Source organism: Cyclopterus lumpus, chromosome 8 (genome assembly GCF_009769545.1).
Source record: "Cyclopterus lumpus isolate fCycLum1 chromosome 8, fCycLum1.pri, whole genome shotgun sequence".
Lineage (NCBI taxonomy): Eukaryota > Metazoa > Chordata > Actinopteri > Perciformes > Cyclopteridae > Cyclopterus > Cyclopterus lumpus.
In genome coordinates, this window is record NC_046973.1 from 16,757,429 (window position 1) to 16,779,366 (window position 21,938).

The 21,938-nt window shown below is 44.4% G+C and overlaps 2 protein-coding genes across 4 annotated transcripts; one reads left to right on the top strand and one right to left on the bottom strand.

Annotated features, from left to right (window-relative positions):
- Positions 1-206: 206 nt before the first annotated feature.
- svilc (supervillin c) lies at positions 207-16,543 on the top strand. Of its 3 annotated transcripts, XM_034540525.1 has the most exons (33): positions 207-499; positions 1,664-1,819; positions 1,994-2,173; positions 2,669-2,703; positions 3,582-3,643; positions 4,599-4,744; positions 5,369-5,591; positions 5,672-6,252; positions 6,468-6,594; positions 7,294-7,341; positions 7,467-7,529; positions 8,187-8,261; positions 8,346-8,424; positions 8,523-8,597; positions 8,683-8,712; positions 8,796-8,979; positions 9,681-9,850; positions 9,937-10,035; positions 10,139-10,275; positions 10,995-11,142; positions 11,350-11,495; positions 11,634-11,809; positions 12,556-12,700; positions 12,787-13,102; positions 13,231-13,382; positions 14,121-14,223; positions 14,325-14,532; positions 14,650-14,783; positions 14,878-15,033; positions 15,247-15,390; positions 15,495-15,607; positions 15,741-15,896; positions 16,107-16,543. In XM_034540525.1, the coding sequence occupies exons 1-33, from the start codon at positions 225-227 to the stop codon at positions 16,194-16,196; spliced, it is 4,932 nt and encodes a 1,643-aa protein (XP_034396416.1). In that variant the 5' UTR covers positions 207-224; the 3' UTR covers positions 16,197-16,543. The 3 variants fall into 3 exon arrangements, with proteins under 3 accessions (XP_034396416.1, XP_034396413.1, XP_034396414.1); XM_034540522.1 differs by lacking the exons at positions 1,994-2,173; positions 7,467-7,529; XM_034540523.1 differs by lacking the exons at positions 1,994-2,173; positions 7,467-7,529 and having other exon boundaries at positions 14,328-14,532.
- Positions 16,544-18,358: 1,815 nt separating this feature from the next.
- tmem98 (transmembrane protein 98) lies at positions 18,359-21,393 on the bottom strand. Its single transcript, XM_034540526.1, has 6 exons — positions 21,263-21,393; positions 19,877-20,008; positions 19,277-19,310; positions 19,073-19,188; positions 18,935-18,994; positions 18,359-18,560 (listed from the first exon to the last, which is right to left on the bottom strand). Exons 1-6 carry the CDS (start codon positions 21,391-21,393, stop codon positions 18,359-18,361), a joined length of 675 nt encoding a protein of 224 aa, XP_034396417.1.
- Between the last annotated feature and the right edge of the window lie 545 nt (positions 21,394-21,938).

The following is a 21,938-nucleotide window of genomic DNA, read 5'->3' on the forward strand; positions in this document are numbered from 1 at the left end:
TCAAGATTGTTCTTCAACCTCCTGATTGGTGGACTCTCAGCTAAGAAAGTCTTTAGGTCGAATGGAATCTGAATTTTACCGAAGGAAAGTTTGGCTCCTGAGTTTTTTTTTTTTTTTTTGCCTTTGCTAAAAAGTGGAGGAAGAACGACGCGTCTGATTTCTGTTCCTAAATGGTCTGCAATTAATTCGAGGAGCGGGTAATCGACTGAATCCTCCCGAGGGACATGGACGCCATGGAGAACCCAGTCCTGGAGCCCAGGGCCGAGCGGATCGCTCGCTATAAAGCTGAGAGGAGGCGAGAACTGGCCGAACGCTTTGGCAACATGGAGGAGCTGCCCTCCAACTGCGTGAGGAGGGATGGTAGAGAGGGGCCCGACCCAGCGACCGAAGCCCACAGAGGGACTTTGAACTCAGATGGCCGCAGTGAAAGTGTGAACGGCGGGACGCGAGGGGTTACAAATGGATTAGAGGATCCTGCAGAGTCCAACCCCTTGAGAAGGTGAGTCATGTCTCCAGTCAAGGATAACTCGATTTGAGTGCAAACCTTGTTTATTCATCTTAATTTATCTCCGTTTACTGGCGGTGATCGGTGTCTTCGTCCAGTTTGTAACTGAACATTTTTTAGGTGCGTGGAGGTCATAAAATCTGGGTGAGCATCTTTTTAAAACTTTTGGACGGAGCTGTAAATATCTGTAAATAACCAATGAGGTGTTGGTGTCTTTTATGTTTTTTTATGAGCCTAAATGTGGAGGCGAGCAGGTGTCTCTCGGGCTTAATTTGTCCAAACACCAATAAAGCAACATGCCCACTTCCTAACCCCCGATGACACCTTTCACCTGCTTCAACCGTTTTTCCACTTTGACATCAATAGAAACTTTAGGTGTCGTCCTAAAATAACACAACGGATAGTTAATATTTTGGGAACGGCATCATATTAATATCATCACCGAGGAGAAAGGGTAAAGTCACCAGAGAGACAAAGGGACGTCATGTAGTTAAATGTTAAATGCAACTTCATGGTCTATTCTCTGTAAGTTGTGCAGAAAATGCACACAAGAGGAGAAGCATTAAAACCGTCTGTTCGTCCTCCATTTTTGTTTGAGTCACTCCTACCGCTGAACCGCTTCACACAGACCTAGATCAAATTAGAGGGTGAATAATGCTTTATTTTAGACTTGAGAGCAAGAAGTTAGTGAGGGATCATAGTACTTACAACCTTTCTAAAGTTCACAATTTAAATCCCAAGAGGTTATACTACCAGTTTTTGAACTTTTGTCTGCTTCTTACTCGCAACCTTTAAACAGCTCCAGATCCTTGACGTCGCCAGCTGATCTGCAACCTTTGTTACTAATTCAAACCGAGCGATCTAAATCAGTGGGTCCCAGCAGGGAACGTTAAAGCCAGTCTGATTCTGCTTCTGCACTTGACTGGTACGCTTCCGGCGTGACACTTTTCCCATCATGTGGTCTGGGTGCTTTTCCTTGGAGGAACAGAGACTGGTAACCTCTTTTTAGAGGTGGAAAGGTTGGAGGTTGTACTTTAAAAAAAAAAAAAAAAAGTTTTATTATTATTTTCTTTCCCCCCCCCCCTGAGAGCGTTCCTCACCCCTACATTGCACACACCTGCATCCTCATTCCTTCCCCCTCACTCCCGCCCCCTCCAGGCAGGGTTCCCCGGACTCTGCCAGCATGCTGAGTGGGGAGGGGCACCTCGTCCCTCTTGGACTCGATGCCCCGCAGCTCCACACTCGAGTGTCGGTGGGCCAGTTGAGAAGTGCTCTTCTGCAGCAGAGCGGCAGCGGAGGGCAGTCCGACAAAGTGTAGGGTCACCTGCGTGTGTGTGTGTGTGTGTGTGTGTGTGTGTGTGTGAGACGCAGACTGTCACCGTCAGCCTCTGTACCTCTGTACCTCTGTACCTCTGTGGCTATATTTGTCTCCGCCTCAACATCTTCTTCCCCTCCCTCCTCCTGCCCCCCTTTGTGTGGATACTATAGTTGCCCTGACGCTGGGCGAGCCACGTCCTCTCTGGATCTGGCTGTGAAGCCGGGCTCTGAGGGGGGGCGGCGACGCTCCCGGCGTTACCTCCCCGGCGGGTCAGGTGGTGGTGGTCGCAAGATGAGCGAACGCTTCAAGACGCAGCCGATCACAGCCAATGAGATGGAGGAGAGCAGCGGGTAGGGGGGCCACGTGCTGTGTTGAAATATGGGGCACCTGGTTTGGCTTTTCCCACAGAGGATGCTGTTTGCAGTGTTTTGCTGACATGTTTTTAAATTAGTGCATGACGATGGTTTTCCAGAACCACTTGCACTTGGTAACTTCCAAGGCAATAACATTGCTGATGGTTTGTGGTTGATATCTGCTCTTTGCTAACACATCTGGCAGGTCTGACAGGTGCCGCTCCTTTACATAAATGCCCACGGGTGGTGTGGTTTGCATGCGTTTGTCTTCCATCATGACGTCCACGGTGTTGCTTTACCGAGCATGCAAATATGACACGGTATCTAGATTTTTCGTTAAGAGCTGCATACTGAAAGCACAAAGACGTGTATTGATGAATGGGATCTGAAAGAGGACTCGCAGGAGCCGGAGATTTAGACCTTTAGACCTTCACCTCCCTGTTTTGTATTTCACCTGGTGACTTCATGTTGTGCCTCTCTTCCCTCTTCTAGGCTGTTGGACGCGGAGGAAGGGGAGAACTGTAAAGGTGAAGCTGTGTTCCCGCCTGGCTTTAATCATCCAGTTTGTTATTGTGTTCAGAGACAAACGGCTTTTGTCTGTCACGCTGGCCTTGTGAACGGTGACACCGAGAGGGAAGAGGTCACGGTAGCACAATACTAGTCACCGCGGACACACAATGATGTCAACACAATGCTGGCAGGGGAGGGGGGGGGGGGGGTAAATGAGGGATCATAAACACCAGAAAAAAAAAATATATACATTTTCATCACACGCTTCTTCCGAAAAACAAATATGTCGAGTGTGCATCCAAGTTGTGCCACAAAGTCATATAACGGCTCTTGAAATGAATCGGGTTATATTTTAAGGCTCACAATGTTAAACACCTCTTTGATGACAGATTTACGTCTCACAAAACCACGTGAGCTGTGTGGCACTGCTAAGTCAGTCCCCCCCCACCCCCCCATAAAAAGATTACAAGCAAGTCTTTACAAAGATTGACTCACTGATAATTTATAACTACAGAAACAATTTTACAATCTAGACTTCTGGACAACATTTTAAACCATATGTTGTCCGCCATCCACTTCAGTGTGTTAACTCTACAAATGCAACGTAAGTTAAAGGGATAGTTCTTATTTTATTCTAAGTGGCTTTGTATGAGGTACTTATCTTTAGTCTGTTTATTATTATTATCAACAGTAGATGGAGGTCGACACTCCCCCAGCTGTGAGGTGCAAAGTGCTGCTGTAGACTGAGGCAGCAGCGTAGTTCAGACACCTGTTGGGGCCTGTGTGATCTTCAGCACCTTCCTTTTTTTAATATCCATCGGATAGTGTCTGTAATGTGTGAGGATTCATAAACCGTTGATGACACCATGATTTAACGTCTTCTATCTTCTTGCAGCTGATGTGAAAACAGACGACAGAGCCAAAATGAGTGTGGCAGCCAAGATGTCGTTGTTTAAAGTGAGTCCGTGTTCGCCTCGGCACTGAAACGATATCCTCGTTGCTTATTCTCTCTTATGTTACGTGCTGCTTTTTTAAAATATGATCCGTCCGTGTTTACTCACGACAATTGGGCTGCGATGAACCCGTCTAACTAGAACTGCTGCCAACTGAAGTTCATTTTGATAATGACGACTGTTAATAAAATAAAATGCGATGCCCCCATTCTAGACCAAAAGCTACTATTATGAACGGGTGTTGGGTTTTGTCGAGAAATGTATCGAACCAAATACAACGAAGGCTGCTGCGTCCGTCATGGACGGTCGTCGCAGCTGCTCACCTTTTACGGTTTGAGACGAGTGGCGAGTCGCCGCTGAGGCCGCAGAACACAACCTGCTCGTATCGACAGAGATGAACGGTTGAACAGGTGCACGGTCGATGCTGTGGCGTGTCTGTCGGTACTTTGTTTAAAAAAAAAAAAAGGCTACATTTACAGCGTGATAAGCACACAGAAGATGAAATTATTTTTTTATTTTTTTTCCCATTCCTTTTTCACCTCCTGCACACTTTTAGTCATGAAGCATCTGGTGAAAATGTGCCAGACACTGTTACCCTTAACAACCAAAGCAGCGGCGTATATAATTAGCCTGCTACTCTGTGAAGGCAGTAGGGGTGGTGGTGGTGGTGGGGAGGGGGGGGGGGGGGGGGGTGTAACTGAAGCCGGCAGAGCTCTGGTTACACTGTGACCTGTTGGGCTGGCATTCTATCCATGTAGCCAAAACGCTCCACCTTTTACAGCGAGCTGCCCCCCCCCCCACCCCCCCTCTATCCAAATAGAACAGGAGAGTTTTCACATGCTGTTTTGTGGTCTCCCTTGTTACTGGTTTAGCAGGTTGCTTGAAGCTGCTAAAAGGACCAAATGTGATGGTCCAATGTCATATGTTGATATTAACACGGTTCTCCACCTCCTCCGTAGGAGCTGGAGAAGTCTGCTGCGCCCGAGGCCTCGGCCTTCCTCAAGCCTCGCTCGGGCAGCCTCTGTCATGAACGCAAGGTGCGCCGTGGCAACGACCAACGGTTTCTAACTCAGCCAATCACCTGTGAGGAAATCGTGGCAATCAGGTGGGGGGGGAAGCCCAGTGGCCACATGGAATACTGATCTTTTTTTTTCTTTATAAAGAAGCGTATTACGTTGGCATTTGGTTGGATTCTCAACAGTCGTATGCACAGTAGCAACTAATATTGGCATGGCAATACTTTTGACATTTGCTCCATATTTTTTTTTTTCTTTTATCTTGACAAGTTACTGTCAACAAATCACACTAATCTTTAAAGATGGGACGCAAAGTCTAATCATTTCCTAAAACAGGTGGGCATTGTTGTTATTGGTAAACTTTATTCAAACAGAAGTAAATAGTGCATTTATTGGGGACTACCTTCGATCGGTGGCAGAATAATAAACATTTGGTGCTCTAATAAATATTTCTGGCAGCAGTACGGTGTATGTGGGATTGACTCCTAATAAACTTCCCTGTTCACGTTGATAAAGGAGCAACAAGGTGCCTGACTGATGTGGTTTTAATTACAATGGCGCTAAATGGCACAGAGAAATAAGATGCATCAGGTTTTGGCTTCACAGTCATTGCTTTTATTAGCTAGATCAATTTAATTATTTAGCTTTGCTCTTATTTTGTAATTATATGCTTCCTTTTTTTATATATAACGTGAGCTCATGTTTCTCTGCAGGACCCCCAAACCAGCACCACCAGTGGAGTCCCAGTCTGTGAGTCAGGCTGAGTCAGTGGAGGATGTCGACGAGAGCAGCAAGCTGACCATGAGCGAGAAGCTGGCCCTGTTCAACAAACTCTCCCTGCAGAGGGACTGCCCTGCTGACGGGCCCCCAGAGAGACGAAGGCAGAAGGGGGCTCGGTACCGAACGCAGCCCATTACTGTGGAGGAGGTCAGCCTGGTGAGTAGACGAGACAAAAAAAAAAAAGAAGTGTTTTTATACAAAAATGTGTCTCACCCTTGTGCCTTGTCTCTGTCCAGCTCCAAAAAGGCCCTGTGCAGCTTCCCGGCTTCTGTTTGTCCTCTCATCTGTCGGACAGACAGCAGGCCTCGTCTGTCAACCTCAAACCCAGTGAGATCCGCTTTTCCCAACCGAGAACCGACACTGGTCCTGAGCCCGGTGGCTCTACCCAGCAGAGCCTCGAGCACCACGACTCTGAGCCAGTCTTGAGAGGAATCCTGAAGAAGAGCTGCTCCGGAGTCTCACAGTGGAGCAGGAAGGAGAACGGCCAGACGGACGCACCTTCCGGCCACGAACAGAATGGTGGCGGCTGTGAAGAAGCGGCGATGCAATTGAGGAGGGGGAGCGCAGAGCTGCAGGAAATGTCTGCTGCAGCACCACGGAGAGAGAGAGTACAGGCTCCAGGTGGGGAGGGAGGCTCACTGGCTGCCACTCCCTGGAGGCAGAGGGCTCGAATCAGGAGGGAAACCATTACCTGTACACCGATAAGAGCCTCGTCGGAGCAGGACGCTCCTCAGGAGGAGAGGTCCTGCCAGACAAAGCTGCCGGTACAGCTGGTTTCCTCTGTGGATCACAGCTCGGATACAACTGGGAGAGTTCGGTGAGTGATGTCTCATTATAAGCCAAAAAAAAGATGAAATGTGGGGAGAACATCGACTGCTTCATGTATTAGTCGCGAGTCGCTGCAAAATTGATCACATTTACAGACGTCACCAACAAAAATCAGAGGCAAATTTAACTGAATTACACATTTTCTTTGGTCGTATATTTAAATGTTCTATGGCTAATATTCTGTATATGTGTTGCATCATAAAGACGGCCGAATGAGGAAGAGGGTGTGAGGAGGATGAATAAGGAAACGACGGCCGCGGGACAAGTTCAGGTCACACTGGTAGATGGCAACGTTAAACTGCAGGAGGCAACCAACACCAGCAGAAGTAAGGTGAGAAACTGTCACACTGTTGCTGCAAAGGTCTGTGATACCTTCAGTATGTGCAATGAGGATCTCGGTGGACCGAATCCCAGCTGCAGAATCAACAGCTGCTCTGCTGCTTGTCCGTAAAGGGGAAACGGTTTGTCCCTCCATAATCTCTAATCCTCTGAATGTCTAGTTTGGAGCCAGTGGGCTTTAGACTGTCAGCAGAGATGGATACAGTCTAATTTCACGTTTCAAAATCCAATTGTTGTCCCTCATTTTTAAGCTTTCAGTTTGCTTTACTCAAATCCTCCGACTGTGACTGTGTGACTGTGTGTCTTTTAAAGTAATTTCTCAATGAGATTTTCTTATCTATATTCTGAAGGTTTTACAGAAGTGTTTTTATATATCATTCATTGCCTGAAAAAAATGGAAATTAATGAATTCATAGCTGACAGTATCTGATTTATGGAGTGATACAAAGATCTCTAAAAATCCCTCTAAAAAAACCTTTGACTTTTTAATATGTCAATGAGAATGTTGAACCTGGCTCAATCCAATGTTCAGATTTCTATTCTATAAATATAAGATTTACTCAGGTCTCCCCTTCATTTTAGTGTTCTTCTCTTGTTCTGATCATTTCTATTTGTTCTCCAAGCAACATTTTAATTTATTTCCTGTTTTGTTTGTATTTCTATTGATTTTCCCGCATACTGCCCTCTGCAGGAAGAGGCAGAACACCTTCACGTGGAGAGTGTCAATCCTCACTGCTGGGTAAGTTCTCCACTAATGTTTTGAAATGCATAGATCCATCTAAATCCCCATTATGAAAATGCATTACTAATATTACCATAGCTTTAGCCTACCCCTTTTCTCTTCTAATTCATCTTTTCTCCCAGGAACCCGTCTTTGCCTCTGTCTATTCTAGCAGTACACCCCAATATATCATGTGTTTCAATCAGGTAAATTGTTTGAGTCGCTGCATGGCTGATTCAGTAGCTTTTTAAATTTTTTGGGTTTGCAGTGTTTTGTATGCAGTGAAAAATCTTTTTCATCGCACAGATGACGCGTGAAGTTTGACTCTCGCCAACGAGTCTACTCCGTCACCGGCGGAGTGTTTTGTTCGAAAATGATCATTCTTCCTAATTTTAATTTTCACTATTTGAAACAATATTTGAGATGCATAAGAAAGCTTGACAGCTGTCAAAAACAATGTTTTCTCATCAGCGGAGTTGGCCGTAAAAATTCAAGAGTGACACATTTAGCATTTTACTGTTTCCTTGTTGAAGAATCACATGTTTCCCTTTTTTTTTATTATTTCACTTTCTGTATTCATAAGGATACCGCACATTAATCAATGCTCTGTAAATGTGCCTGGTATAATATGTACAGTATGTAAAATATAGATCACTGTACATCTTTGACTTTATGTGTTTTGCTTCCTTAATATATTTTGTCTCTTGATGGCTTTTTATTTTATCCTGTTTGTTTATTGCTCCCAACTGAGGCGGATTCATTCAATGTCATATTTTCATGTGCGTCTCTCCAAAGGGGTCTTTTCCCCTCACTCACCTGTTGCCTAATCATCTTATGTATTCTGTCGTCCCTTCATCCTCCAGAGAAATCTGTCTTTTGAGGCACAAGAAGTCTCCTCTTCTCCCAAAGACCGGATTCCGCCTCAGCGGAGACAGAAGGTGACGTCTCTTTTTCCCCGCTTTACCTTGTAGAAGAGCTCACCCGTATCTTACATGGACACACTTGTTGTTCTGACTTCACAGAGGGCGGAGGATGAGATGGACGAAGTTGAGGAAATGAATACAGAGCAGGAAAGTAAGGCGCAAGGGATGAACAAGAGAGGTGCGTTTACTTGTTCTGGTTTTCTTGGCTCTCATCTTGTCTCCATCTTTACCTCCAGGAAGTTTGTGTCTCTGACTCGTGCCCTCTGTGTCCGTTAGGATCTCCAGAATCAGATGGAAATGACACATATCATAACGAGGAACACTGTGAAGCTCCAACATGCTCATATGAAGGTCGGAGCTGCATGAATAACACTTTAAAAAAAAATGTTTTTATTGTTTGGTTCTCTTTAAACCGTTCGCTCTATTTGCTTAACAGAAACCCCCACGCAGTCTTTGGAGTTTGAAGGTAAGGTCGTGTAAAGTCTCACTGAAATACGTCGTTACAGTCTTTATGTATATTTTCATATTCCCTGTCCCGTTACCCTGCAGTTCCACAGAGCTCTCGGCTCTCAGTGGCTCCACTTGATGTGAGGGAGGAGACGCCTGTGGATGGATCAAACGCGCCCGCTGCTCAGTCCCCTCCCTCCGCCTGCGCCCCCCCACCATGTGGAGATGTCGCTGCTGCAGAGCCTGAGCAGGACCTGGGTGTCCTCTGCCAAACCAACACACCCATGTGAGCTGGGTTCTTTACCACAGATTGTATTATTGTAAGATTAGTAAATTCATATTTATCTGAGCAATAATCTCTATACTCTGCTGTGGAAATGTTCTTGATTTTCAGGAAGATAACTTGCATCACATAATTGAGTAATTATAATTTAATTTATCTATACAACACCTTTTTTTTAAATGTCGAGTTTACATAATTCTTTAACTGACTGTCATTGTAAGAGTGAATGTATTTATACAGTTAACTGACAGACATCAGGGCTGAAATGCATACAAATCCCAAGAAATGGTCTTAAAAATTCGACCTCTTAGCCATAAATGCATAAATAAAAACAAACGTAAAATCTTCCCTGTGATCATAGTTATGTTGACAATATTCAATTTAGAATAGAATCTATTCATATCCATTAATTTCATGATAAACGAGAAATTTTAAGTGGTAACCATTTGTGGCGGACCTGCATGTTTGTATGAGTTAATATTCAAATATGTAATTAAGTGTTTCTGGTGTTCTGAAACACCTTAAAACTCTGTTCACTAAAGACTCTGTGAGGCTTTATCCTTCCTGTCACAGCAGTAGTAACACACCATGAACTATTAGTTATAGGAACTACTATTGAAGTGGATATTCATGGAGACTATCTATACTGTCTGTGTGAAGCTGTATTTGTCCCGTGTGTGTGTGTGTGTGTGTGTGTGACGCAGACTGACCTCATCAGTAGCAGAGCACAGGCGGTCCGTCCGTCCGTCCCGTCGGACTCAGGGCTCCAGAAACCCTCTTCGGGCTCTTGCTGCCCGGGAGGACATCAGACAGGACTACATGGGAGAGATGCTCGACACCACGGCTGCTGAGGAGAGCTCCCAAGCAGAGAAGAGTGAGTGGGAATCTTTTCTCATTCCCTTTCTGCGGACTTTGTCTTCCTCCATTCATCTTCTCTTGAATTTCCCCCGGCCCCAACAGAGTCCAAGAACTCCTCGGTGGCAGATTCACACGTTTCCACATCAGAAGACTTCATCTGCTCCCCTCCCTTCAACAGCCTGATGCTCATTCACATCAAAGGTCAGAACACATTTTCTTCACATTGTGCCCCTATAATGCCATCTTTTGTGTTGAGGTTTTTTTTTTCCTCCTTTTTTCTATCAACTCGTGCTTGTGGTGACAGGTAGGCGGCATGTCCAGGTGCGTCTGGTGGAGCCGTCGGTGCAGTCGCTGAACAGTGGAGACTGCTTCCTGCTGGTCACTGCGGAGCATTGCATCCTGTGGAGCGCAGAGTTTGCCAATGAACAAGAGAAAGCCAAGGTACCACCGAGGACTGTTGAGGATCAACACCCGGTGTTGTCAGCATACATTCACAGAATCTGTGTATAAGGTGTAAAGCATCGTGGGCCGTAACATGGGATTTCGGTGAAAATATGTAAAAATGCTTCACTGAGAAAACCTTATTAAACGCCATAAAACATCACTTTTTGTGCTCGAGAAGAGAGTAAGGAGCATTTTGGGAATGGAACACATTTTTCCCAGCATGCACCGTTTCAACACTTGTTTCTGGAGGCAACACTGGCAGTATTAATGATTTGTGATACTTTCTGCACTATATGTATGGGTCACTTCCAGTTCAGTTACTTAACGATAATCGGGCCAAGTTTTAAATAAGTGTCTCGAATTTTGCAGAACACGTGCCACACAAGTGAAGTTGAATTGTTGGGTTCTTAAATTCACTTTGAACTTTCCAGGTGTTAAATTCTGTTTTGTGTTTTATGAAAGCTGTTACCAAACATGGTGCAATATAATCACCACAGTTTCTGCTATCAAACATCTCAAAACTTGTGACTCAATCTAAATTACTATGAGGGCACCTTTTTTTTTGTGGTAACTGTTGCTGCTATCAAAATAAAGTTTTTAAATAAAAATGAGCAGTTGTAATAATACTAAGATACTGTACCTCACAGCATCAGATGGGCTACAGAATTAGACGAAGCACCTGGTTTAGTACCTAATTCCATATGCCTGTTTTTCAGGCCTCTGAACTGGCCTCGTCTATCCAGAGTCATCAGGATCTCGGCTGTCAGGCCTCCCAGGTGGTCCACCTGGAGGAGGGGCTAAACTGTGACGGCAGCCTGGCTGCAGACTTCTGGAGGCTTCTCGGGGGAAGGAGACAATACAGGGGTTAGTGGTCATGTCTGCGGAGTAGGTTGTTTTAGGATTACTGTGTATCATTAAATTGCAACGGTGCAGATTATAAATTAATCAACATGTGTTGCTATGGACAAACTAACGGCATATTACTGAGGAGGCAGGGGGAACTAGCATGTAATGACAACCAAAGTGACAACTGGAAAAATTAGATGAAATATGTGTTTGCTTTCCCAACAGGTGCCAGTGCAGAAGAGGAGGATGAGCTCTATGAGTGCGGCGTGGTGGAGTCCAACTGTGTGTACAGGCTGGTGGAGAACAGACTGGTGCCCCATGAACAGGCCTGGGCCTGTGTCCCCCGTATCTCCCTGCTGGGCTCCACTGAGGTCTGAGGTCTCCTCTGGATTCTCCTGTTTGATCCATCATTCTTGTCGTTGGTCCAATGTGTTTCCAATGTCCGACGTTATGTCAGTTAATGTCTCGCGTCTCAGTTTTAAGCCTACTGTCGATGCGTTTGTGTGCAGGCCCTGGTGTTTGATTTCGGCAGTGAGGTGTACCTGTGGCTTGGACAGGATGTTTCCCTCGGCAAGAGGAACATCGCGCTCCAGCTGACTCACCAAGTGTGGGTCGCAGCTTACGACTACAGCAACTGTCGCGTCAATCCACTGGATCCCACGCGGTGCAACCCAAACACACAGCAGTGAGTTCACACTGCATGCGGTAAAGCTTTTAGTGCGTACTTCACAGCGAAAAACAAAATACACGGCGGATCAATATCTGAACACGGTACAGAAGCGGTTGAGTACAGCTGTAAGTATTTACGACGCATATTGAACACTACGGTGCACACAATAATATAATTCTGCTTTAGACACTGAGCACACGGCATTACGTTTACTGTGCATGCAGCTGTCACACATGGAGAAGCTCCAGCAGACGGCGTTGTGTCCACATGGCATGCCACTGTAAGTCCACACTACACACGGACATGCTTGCAGCTGGCAAAAGACAGTTGTTTAGAAATTTCGGACAAGTGGACAGAAACCTGTTGAACACGTCATTACGCAACCGTCTGCACTAATCTGTTGGTATAACAGCCTCCCAGTCCCATTGGAGCATTAGTGAGGTCAACACTGATGCTGGGTGATGAGGCCTGTCTCGCAGTCATGTTCCATGTCGTCGTCCCCCCCCCCCCCCCCCCCCCCATGTCCACATAGTTTGGACCGCATAGTGTATACAGCGATATTTATTCTCTATAAGCTCCAAAGCCTTAGAATGCACCTAAAGAGGGAGGTGAATATGATGTATGTTCGAAACTAAACGGTTACTAATGACTTCCACTGTCTATTAAGGTTTCATCCTCTATTGTGTATATTTATTGCATTATCCTGTCATATTCCTCAAATGGGTTCCCTTCCTGGACTACGTTTTTGTGTCTGTCCTTAGGAAGGGGGAGGGGCGTCCCAGCTGGGCGTTGTTCGGTTGCGTCTCGGAGCACAACGAGACGGCTCTGTTCAGAGAGAAGTTCCTGGACTGGACGGGTGGGAAAGGAGGCCCGGAGGAAGCTGCTGCAGTGAGCAAGGAGACACAGGTTCATCCTACAGTAACATTTTAAAGGTCAATTGTTGACTGATACCAGGAAGATAACAGTGATATTTAACGTCGAACTCTCCACAGCCCGTCCCATCCTCCCAGTTTGTGTCTCCAGCTTCAGATGTCCTGAGCGCCTGTGACGCCAAGGCTCTGGTGTCGGCTCAGTCTCTGGGAGGGGACGGCTTGGTCCGTAACGTGTTGGCTGGGGTGGACGTCCAGAGGGGGCACGGGGCCATCACGCTGGAGCAAGGATGCCAGATGGACCTGAACACGGTTGCTGTGGACACTTGGCACGTCCAGGAGTTTGATGACAGTGAGATTCCCGTGGAGAGCACCGGACAGCTTCACGAAGGAGACTCCTACGTCATCCGCTGGAAGTACAGCAGCATCACCGCTGTCGGTCAGTGACATCATCATCATCATCATCATTGCACGATACCCAACCGTCTCCTCACTGTAGCTCATTCTGTTGTTTCAGTCTGTAATTTGATTTGAAATATCAATATAAATAGATTTTCTCTGCTGTAGAAAAGACAAACAGCCCTGATGAATGTAGCAAAAGTCCCGGGCCAAGAGAAAACACTGCCTTCTTCCTGTGGCGGGGCCGTCACTCCAGTGTCAGCGGGCGGGACACCGCTGCTTTCCTGTCCATTGGGATGAACAACCACGAAGAGTCACAGGTAAAGTCTTCAGACACATTTTTGGTTGAGGTTTATGCTTTTGTGTCTCCGCATTTTTGATGGAGACATAATTTACTTCTAAATTGAAATCCTGATGACTGTAGTTTGTTGACGAACTGCAGTATAAGGGGTCACAAGCAAAATAGACACTGTATGTGCTCAGCATATGTTACAGTTTTAAGCAGATGCAAATGTTAATAATAATGCAGAGGAATGTTTTATTCATGTTCAATATTATTCATTCAGTATAATATATGGGGAAAGCAAGCCGGATTTCTTCCATAATGTCCTTTCACATTATTCTTGCTTTTTAAACTTTTTTTTTTTTTTTTAAAAGGTATCCATACCAAACGTGGATTGAACAGCAGAACCAACTTTTTATAAACTTTTATTTAACAATAAAGTAGTGTGGCTCACATCTATTTCAGCCTCCTCTTGTGCTTTGAAAGCAAAGAGGCCAGAATAATAAAGTGGAGTCTCATCTTTCTTCAGCGCTGACACAGAACTGTGGAGAGATTAAATCAGGAATAATACATTAAAGGGAACCATTCTTTCCTATGGGTACTTTCAAGTATACTTTTTACTGGCAATATGGAGCATTTCTTTATACTTTTACTATAATAAAGTAAAGCCATCTTAAGGCTTATTTCAGTATTGAGTTATAGGAGTCAGAACTATATGCTGACCTCTTCAGTTCCAGCAGGACTGTTTCTGTTGACAGCCTGTTTGTTTCTGAAGGTGGTGGTACTTCAGGGAAAGGAACCTCCCTGTTTTCTGCAGCTTTTCCAGGGAGGCCTGGTCATTCACAAGGGAAAGCGAGAGGAGGCCTGCACTAATGCAGGTACTGTACAGTAAGGGCATACTTCTGTCTTCCTGTATCCATTCTCCTTGTTTTGTCATTCGATTTTTAAAAAAACAATCCACCGTATCTGTTTGTTGTAGCAGAGTGGCATCTGTTCTGTGTGCGCGGTGAGCTCCCAGAGGAAGGCTCCCTGTTGGAGGCGGACTGCTGCTGTGCAGGTCTGAGGTCCAGGGGCTCTGTCGTCCTGCTCAATAGCCAGCAGGGAGTGCTGTATCTCTGGACTGGCTGCAAAGCTTCAAGCAGCTCCAGAGAGGTTAGCAAGAGGGCAGTGGAGCGTCTCACTCAAATGTGAGTCACATTCACTGGGTGGGCTTTCAAGCGGTCCTGTTTTTTTTTTTTTTTTTTAAACGATAAAGGTTGAAATAATTTTCCGGCTTGTGAATTTGTATGTGTTTTATGTATTAGGTGTCCGCCCGAGTTGGGTCTCAGCCAAAGCAGCCCTGTGGCGGTGCAGCTAGTGGAGGAAGGTTCAGAGCCTGCAGGCTTCTGGACAGCCCTGGGGCAAATGGACAGGAAGGCCTACGACTGCATGCTGCAAGGTAGTCACACAGCTTCTTTCAACCCAGCTTCTTTCAGCTCTGAACTTTAAAATTACAGTTAAAAATATATATGTATATGCACATCTTCTGTCAGATCCAGGAAAGTATAACTTCACGCCTCGTCTCTTCCACATGAGCGCCTCCTCTGGGAGTTTCCAGGCCGAAGAGCTACAGAGTCCATCGCGGCTGCCGGGACTCGTGATGGCAGCACCCTTTGTCCAGGAGAGTCTGTACTCTGTACCGCAGCCGGGTGAGAACACACGACTCGGTCACAGTACAGAAAAAAACACTTGTTCTTTTGCTCTGTGATCCCTTTTTTTTAAAAAAAACAGTTTTACAATACTTCTCAGTCAAAAATGTACTCATTACACATTTACTTTGCTCTGTATCTTGCCAACATCCCCAAAATAAACATCAGTCAAACTTAATTTGATATCAATCTAATCCATGCCCACTTTGACAGCCTTGTTCCTGCTGGACAACCGTCTGGAGGTCTACCTGTGGCAGAGCGGTCGGCCCGAGCAGACGGAGAGCTCGGCTTCGGCCTGGAGCTGCTGGCACGACGAGAGGAGGTGTGCCATGCAGACGGCACTGCAGTACTGCAAAGGTCGGAGGAAGATGCTCGACAAGAAATGGCGTGAAAATGACAGGGTTTACTGATGTGTTTAACACTTGTTTTTAATGTTAACTTTATTTTATTCTGTGTCCAAGAGATGAACCCAAGACGCCCACCGCAGGCTTACCTCATATTTGAGGGTTTAGAACCTCTCACCTTCACTAACGTGTTCCCCCGCTGGGAGAGGAGCCTCGGACCCCACACACGGGTACGAACGCCACACAAGTTCTATCTATAAATCTGTTTCTCATTTTGTAGTCTAGATATTTTTTTTCAGCCTGGTGTTGGCAGTCATAGCTGACACTCACTCTCTCCCTGGGTGTGCTTGATGTATGTGTCAGGCCAATGCGGGGCGGGTTAAGCTGACCTTGGTGCAGGACGCCCTGGCCCAGCTCATGAAGAACCAGTACCCTCTGGAGGAGCTGCTGCGGAGCCCATTACCTGAAGGAGTGGACCCCCAGCGCCTGGAAGTCTACCTGTCTGATCAAGACTTTCAGGTAAACTGACAGAGCAGACTGCAGTGATGTCTTTCAACCAGCAGGCTGCAGTGTTTGCCATATTTTTGCCAATGAAAATAAATGCACTGATGTTTATAATCTGATGATAGATCCTGAGAGGAAGTCTAAACTTTAACGTTTTTATATTTAATTATATGAATTGATTTTTCACATTGTTTCCTCTGTAAATAAATCACTATTATGTTTCAGACTATTTTGGAAATGAAGAGAGATGAATATGCTTCCCTCCCAGACTGGAAGCAAATTGATCTGAAGAAAAGCAAAGGGCTGCTTTGCTAGACAGCGAAAACAAATGGAGGCTGACTGGCGCTCCGGCAGCAGGGACTTCCTCTGAGGAGGAGAGATGGCGGGGGAGGAGGGGTGTATCGGCACCGTGCTGCTGCACAAAGGACGGCTTACAAAGTTATAAATTCACTTTTATTGATGTCAAACTAGTAAGAGTGTGTGAACTCTTTATCAGACAAGGATTTCTCTGTAGCTGTTGTTCAGAGCAAAAAACAAAAACACATTTTCCTATTCAATTTTATCTGTACAAATCGATGAAAGATAAAAAGAAAAGGCGTGTGGGAGTGAAGGAAAGACATCGGGATGAAGTTGGGAAAACAAAGAAGTGCATACAAAAAAAAGTTTCAATGCTATAAAAAAAAAAAAAACTATGTAAACATGGAAAAAAATAAAAAGCTAACCACTTTCTACAGGTTTCCTCCTCGATCGATACCTCCTACATCAAAACATCTCTGCATGCTCAAAGTGACTGTATAACGTTGCTGCTGTGTGTGTGTGTGTGTGTGTGTGTGCGTGCGTGCATTGCAGCTTAAGCCCATGTGTTCATTGTGGCTTTGTGGAGGCTAATGCCTTATTAGGACTCTTTGGGGATTCACTATTAGCTATGCATGAGAGCGCAGGTAGACATGCTCCAATAACATCTATCTGGCCCAAAACGACACGCTAATTCTGCTCCAGCTCAATCAACACCCTGTTCCAAACGGCCTCGCATAACACGGCAATACCTAACGACATATTTTTTTTGTGTGTGTGTAAGCTCTTTTTGCTGAGAGGGATGCACTTAAACTGTCTCGGCGCTTTGATATTTGTGTAATATCCTTATTCCTGGACAAATGTAGATGGAAACAAAAGCTACAGTTGATTTGAAGTTTTTAGTTTAAAAAAAAGGTATACTTTGTCAGAATTAAAGACAAAGTGCTTCTTGACTGTCTAGTGCTCACTGACTCCCAGAAGATCAACATCAGCATGCTCATGTTGACGACGCTTAAATGCCGATGTTAACCATATTGGTTTAGTGCGTCGGCATGCTATCACACGCAAATTGGCACTAAACACAATGGACTGGTTTATGGCAAAGCCATTTCTTTTTCAGGTATTTGATAAAATGACTGGTTCTATATGAAAACTGATCACCAGAGTAAGTGTGACTCATGCTGTGGGGTACATTTAATATCTGTGCCAATTCTTAAGGCAAAAGTTGTCCTCACAATGATGAAACTGCTGATGGCGCTTGAGGAAAGGGCAAAGGGTTCACCAAAGTCGATAAGATTCATCCTCTGGGAACCATGAATGTCCGTCCAAATGTTTGTGCTAATCCATCGAGTAGTTGATGACATACTTCAGTGTGGACCAAAGTGGTTCTTCTCCATCGATAACGGCCTCAATTAATCATAATACAATGCAGCAATCAGACAAAAAGGGAATTACTCAACTGGAAAATAAACTCTTACTCTGCTGCTAAAACAACGGTCGTTATGTGGTTACAGCTCACAGACTGGCTATTTCTAACAGCGTAAGAGTATATGAGGGATGTACCACATCCACAGGTCACGCTGACCTGACCAATTGTAAATAAGTCTGGTTAGTCTTCCACTGAGTTGGAACCCCTTTGGGTTCATTAAATAACTGGATGTTATTTTCCTCAGAATGGATTAGCTGACTAAGCCTCCATGTGACTGTGTAGTGCTGGCGAGATTGGATTTAGGCCCACTGCTGGGTGATGGCGCACTAGAGAAAAAAAAACATTTCCAAAGACCTTTCCCTCGCAGGCAAATTGAGCAGACCAAGTGAAAAAGAAAAGGCTGTAGGGTTACCAACATAAAAAAACACCTCACCTGTATCTAAATGTGTGACATCCACTTACTTTGTCGCTGTCGTGAATGCAGATCGAAGCAGAGGCACCTTTTTGGTAAGAATATGATAATAGAAACAATTTCCAAGATTTTTTTTGTGAAGTCAAAATGAGGGACGGAGTCAAGTCCCTGCATCCATCAGCACAGCGTTCAGAGATGTCCTTGTTAATTTGGACTGGATGAGGAGTTTGGTAAGTGTCCCTTTTCGACACTGCCTGGCAGAATATGAGCCTGTTCAGTGTCAACTGAGTACAGAAGCACATGGATAACATGGACATATTGTATTTTGTGTCGGTATCTTGTCTAGATGGCCTGTTCTCTCTGTACGTCAGCTCCAAGTAGGCTTCGATACGGTTCGGAGGCCAGCGCTGCCTCGCGCAAAACCACCATGTGATCTTCGGCCGCGTTGAGCGACTGGTCGATCCAGTCCATACTGCCAGACATGTGACAGGCGTTGCGGGTGACCAGCACCAGGTGGCTGACTGAGAGAAGGAGAGCGGTGGCCCTGAAGAGAAAGGAAAGGACAAAAGGGATTCGAATTAAAAGCACCTATTCCCAAAAAGCTTTCGAAATGAAGCAAAAAAAAAAACTGGCTTAGAAGGGGTCTGTTGATCAGAAGAGCTGACGGAAGTCACACAGCACATAAAGGATTGCATAAACCGTATATTCAATTTGATTAAATGCTGAAATGTTGAGTTTCTGTGACACGTCACATTTGTATTACTGTCACTATCTCTGCATATATCAACGGTTAATACATTATAGGTAAATCAAGTCGTGTGGTTGCTCCTCTTTGATTCAAGGCTCTTTGGATTACACGATCAGTCATACAAAAAAAAAAAAAGCTCCTTTAAATGATGGGACAACAAACGTGATTACCTGGCATCCAGGAGGATTGGATCCAGAGGAGGGTACATGGACCGGACCACGTCGTCCACCCTGCAAGAGACGTGACAATGAGGTTAGACTGAGTCAGTAATGTGTCAGCGAGAGTTGTGTGTAGCTCTTAAACTTTACCGAGGGCTGATGCGTTTGGCCACACTGATGATGTCACTAAGGCTGGCCGGTGCTTTGACCTTTGCCCCTGAACCCATTGTCATGGCAACTAGCTTTTCAGTCAAAGTGTGGCAGATCTGTATGTGGAAGTGATATGTGTGAGCATCATCGGATAAGAATAAAGAATAGAAATGGACGAAAGGCACTAGTGAGAATTTAAGTTACCTTCAGGATCGAGATGCAGTGAGAGACCAATCCACTGTGGAGAAAGGAAATGACAGAATTAGTAGGAAGAAGTACCCACATATTAAAAAAAGCAATACCAACATGTAGAAATACTTTAAGAATAAAAGTCTTGCAATCAAAATGTACAAAAATATATTCAAATGGAAATAATCTTAAAGTACCAAAAGTAAAAAAATACTGCAGAATGACCAATTTCTCAATAAATAAGAATTCTCGACATTATATTAATCGATGCATTTGTTAGTACATTGATTTAATGTTAGAGCTGTTAAAACTTAACTTCTAATAATAGACCACATTTTATTTATTGATTATATTTTGTACTATTAATCTAAATGCTCAAATTAACTTTAGTTATCAAATAAATGGAGATTAAGAGTACTATTTTACCCTGTACAAAGTATTGAAAAATAAAAATACTTAAGCAAAGTACAAGTATCTCAAAATTGTACTTAAGTATAGTACTTGAGAAAATGTACTTAGTTATTTACTTAGTTACTAGTAGAGAGTAGGAGAGGTCACGTAAATGTCTGAAACGTTAAACTAATGTCACGCTATAACGGCACCGGTAAGACGTACGAGGCGTCCTCGATCCAGTCCTCGTTCTCCAAGATGGCCTCAATGTGAGGGTTGGTGATGACCACATCGTCCAGCTCCAGCTCCGACTGCTCACTCTGGGTCTCCATGGCTCCAATCAGATCCACTGTGGGTCTGTAAAACAGAACAGCGAAAGCAGAGGAAGCGAGGTCTGGATTACCAACCACAGAGTCACAGTTCCATTATATTTAGATTGGCTGTGGTGAATTGATTGATTGCACCAGAAAAAGCAGGTTTTAGTGGCGATGGGTTCAGTTGTTGCCCTGTAGTCTAAAGGGGTCCAATGGATGTGTCCTGTGTAGTCTGCTGTAATCTTTGTGCATTTGGGAGGCAGCAGAGTACATATACACATTTGGTGGGACGTGGGAATTAATTAAGGTCTAATATGCCAAATGTCTTTCCTGGTAGGTTGTGGAAATAATAATGAAATCAATATTTAAGAGGATTTGTGACCTTTTATTAGGGACAATTTAAAACAATACAAGAAAACAAAGCTAGAAACCTTTGGTTGAACATATAGTAACTAATCAGTGTAAAGGGCATCAATAGAATGGAAGAAAACATCCAAAAATATATTAATTGAGTTAAATGAAGTCCATAAGTAAGGTGAGAAGTACATAAATGGAGCGCCCCCGTGGCTTAAAGGTTAGGAGGCCAACCATGAACTGCAAAGTCGCTGGTTCTGAGACCTTTGTTGCATCTCTTTCCCTTGTTTCCTGGCATTTCTCTACTTTTTAAAATAATGTTAAACTATTATCACACCAACCCTTATTGTACAGTTTCAAACAGCTGTGCAGGGAAAGTGACAGGTGTGCTAAGACCAAAATAACCAATATTGTATCCCTTGTATACATTTTTAGGAGCTTAAACTCTGATAGAAGTTAAAACACTGTCTGATACAGACTTTGAGGATTCGTACTGATTCATGTGGTGGAAATGTATCATTAGTGTTTTTCCTTAATGGAACTGTGTTACTGAACTCTGAGAGCAGAGTTCAGCTCGTCTTATTATTGTATAGTCCTCTTGTATTTTGTATTTCTCCCCATCTTTCTCCTCTCAGGAACGCACCACAACACCATCTGGGAAAGCAGACAGAGCCTGTTCACATGGGAAGGAGGAAGGAGCAAGAGGGGGAGGAGGGATGAGGGGCAAACACTTCATCAATAATTATGACTGTATAATACTATGTCGCAATATCTTTTCTGGGTCAGACCTCCTAACCATTTGTGGGATGGAGCTCTGGTCATTCAATTGAATTATTATAAGTTTCTGTTTAATAAATACTTAAAGACATTTAGGTGTTTTGACATTAAACTTGTTTTCTGTAAGGGAGATTAGAATGGTTAATTTCCATCACAATTCACTGACTTGGAGTCGAAGGGGTACAGCAGGTGGTGAGGATGGCAGTAGCGGTGTCTGCACACCACCACCAGGGCGACGAAAGAGGCCAGAAAAATGGTGGCCAACACCCCAATGGCAACGATCACCACTGTCTCCATGGCGACTCCGGCTCCCACGGCGGCTGCAGGCAGCAACTCGTTCAAGAGGAAGAAAGTCCAAATCAGGGTCGGCTGATTGTCCAGGCTCGATTATGGATGGCGGCTCATCTGTCAAGGAGAGTAATCGGTGGTTTCAGTCTGACATCAAACCAGAGAGGAGTGAAATTATTACGGTACTTGAGGATATTTCTGCAAGACATTTCCCTGATTTCCACTTTTGTTGAATGCACCTCTGAGCCAATGGAGGGGAGAATACAGTCCAATCAGTGTTTTGACTGTTTCTAAACATGGCACACCTTCTACTCACATACAACTGATCTTTATCTGAGTAGCCTACACACAAAGCTGAAGACCACCTGTTCTTTGTTTGCACGTCATGCAGCATAATGAGAACAGTGTATATATATATATATATATATATATATATATATATATATATATATATATATATATATATATATATATATATATATATATATATATGTTTGCTTTACGGATAACCTTTGTTTTGTTGCTAAATCAGATTCGAGGAAATCCGCAATCCA

Excerpts from the sequence above, each read along its gene's own strand:
- svilc (XM_034540525.1), top strand. The coding sequence starts at position 225 with ATGGACGCCATGGAGAACCCAGTCCTGGAGCCCAGGGCCGAGCGGATC. Across the intron at positions 13,383-14,120 it reads ACAACCACGAAGAGTCACAG|GTGGTGGTACTTCAGGGAAA; the intron begins GTAAAGTCTTCA and ends TTGTTTCTGAAG. Across the intron at positions 14,533-14,649 it reads GTGGAGCGTCTCACTCAAAT|GTGTCCGCCCGAGTTGGGTC; the intron begins GTGAGTCACATT and ends TTTATGTATTAG.
- tmem98 (XM_034540526.1), bottom strand. The coding sequence starts at position 21,393 with ATGGAGACAGTGGTGATCGTTGCCATTGGGGTGTTGGCCACCATTTTT. Across the intron at positions 19,189-19,276 it reads ACTGCATCTCGATCCTGAAG|ATCTGCCACACTTTGACTGA; the intron begins GTAACTTAAATT and ends TTCCACATACAG. Across the intron at positions 18,561-18,934 it reads CCAATCCTCCTGGATGCCAG|GGCCACCGCTCTCCTTCTCT; the intron begins GTAATCACGTTT and ends CTTTCTCTTCAG.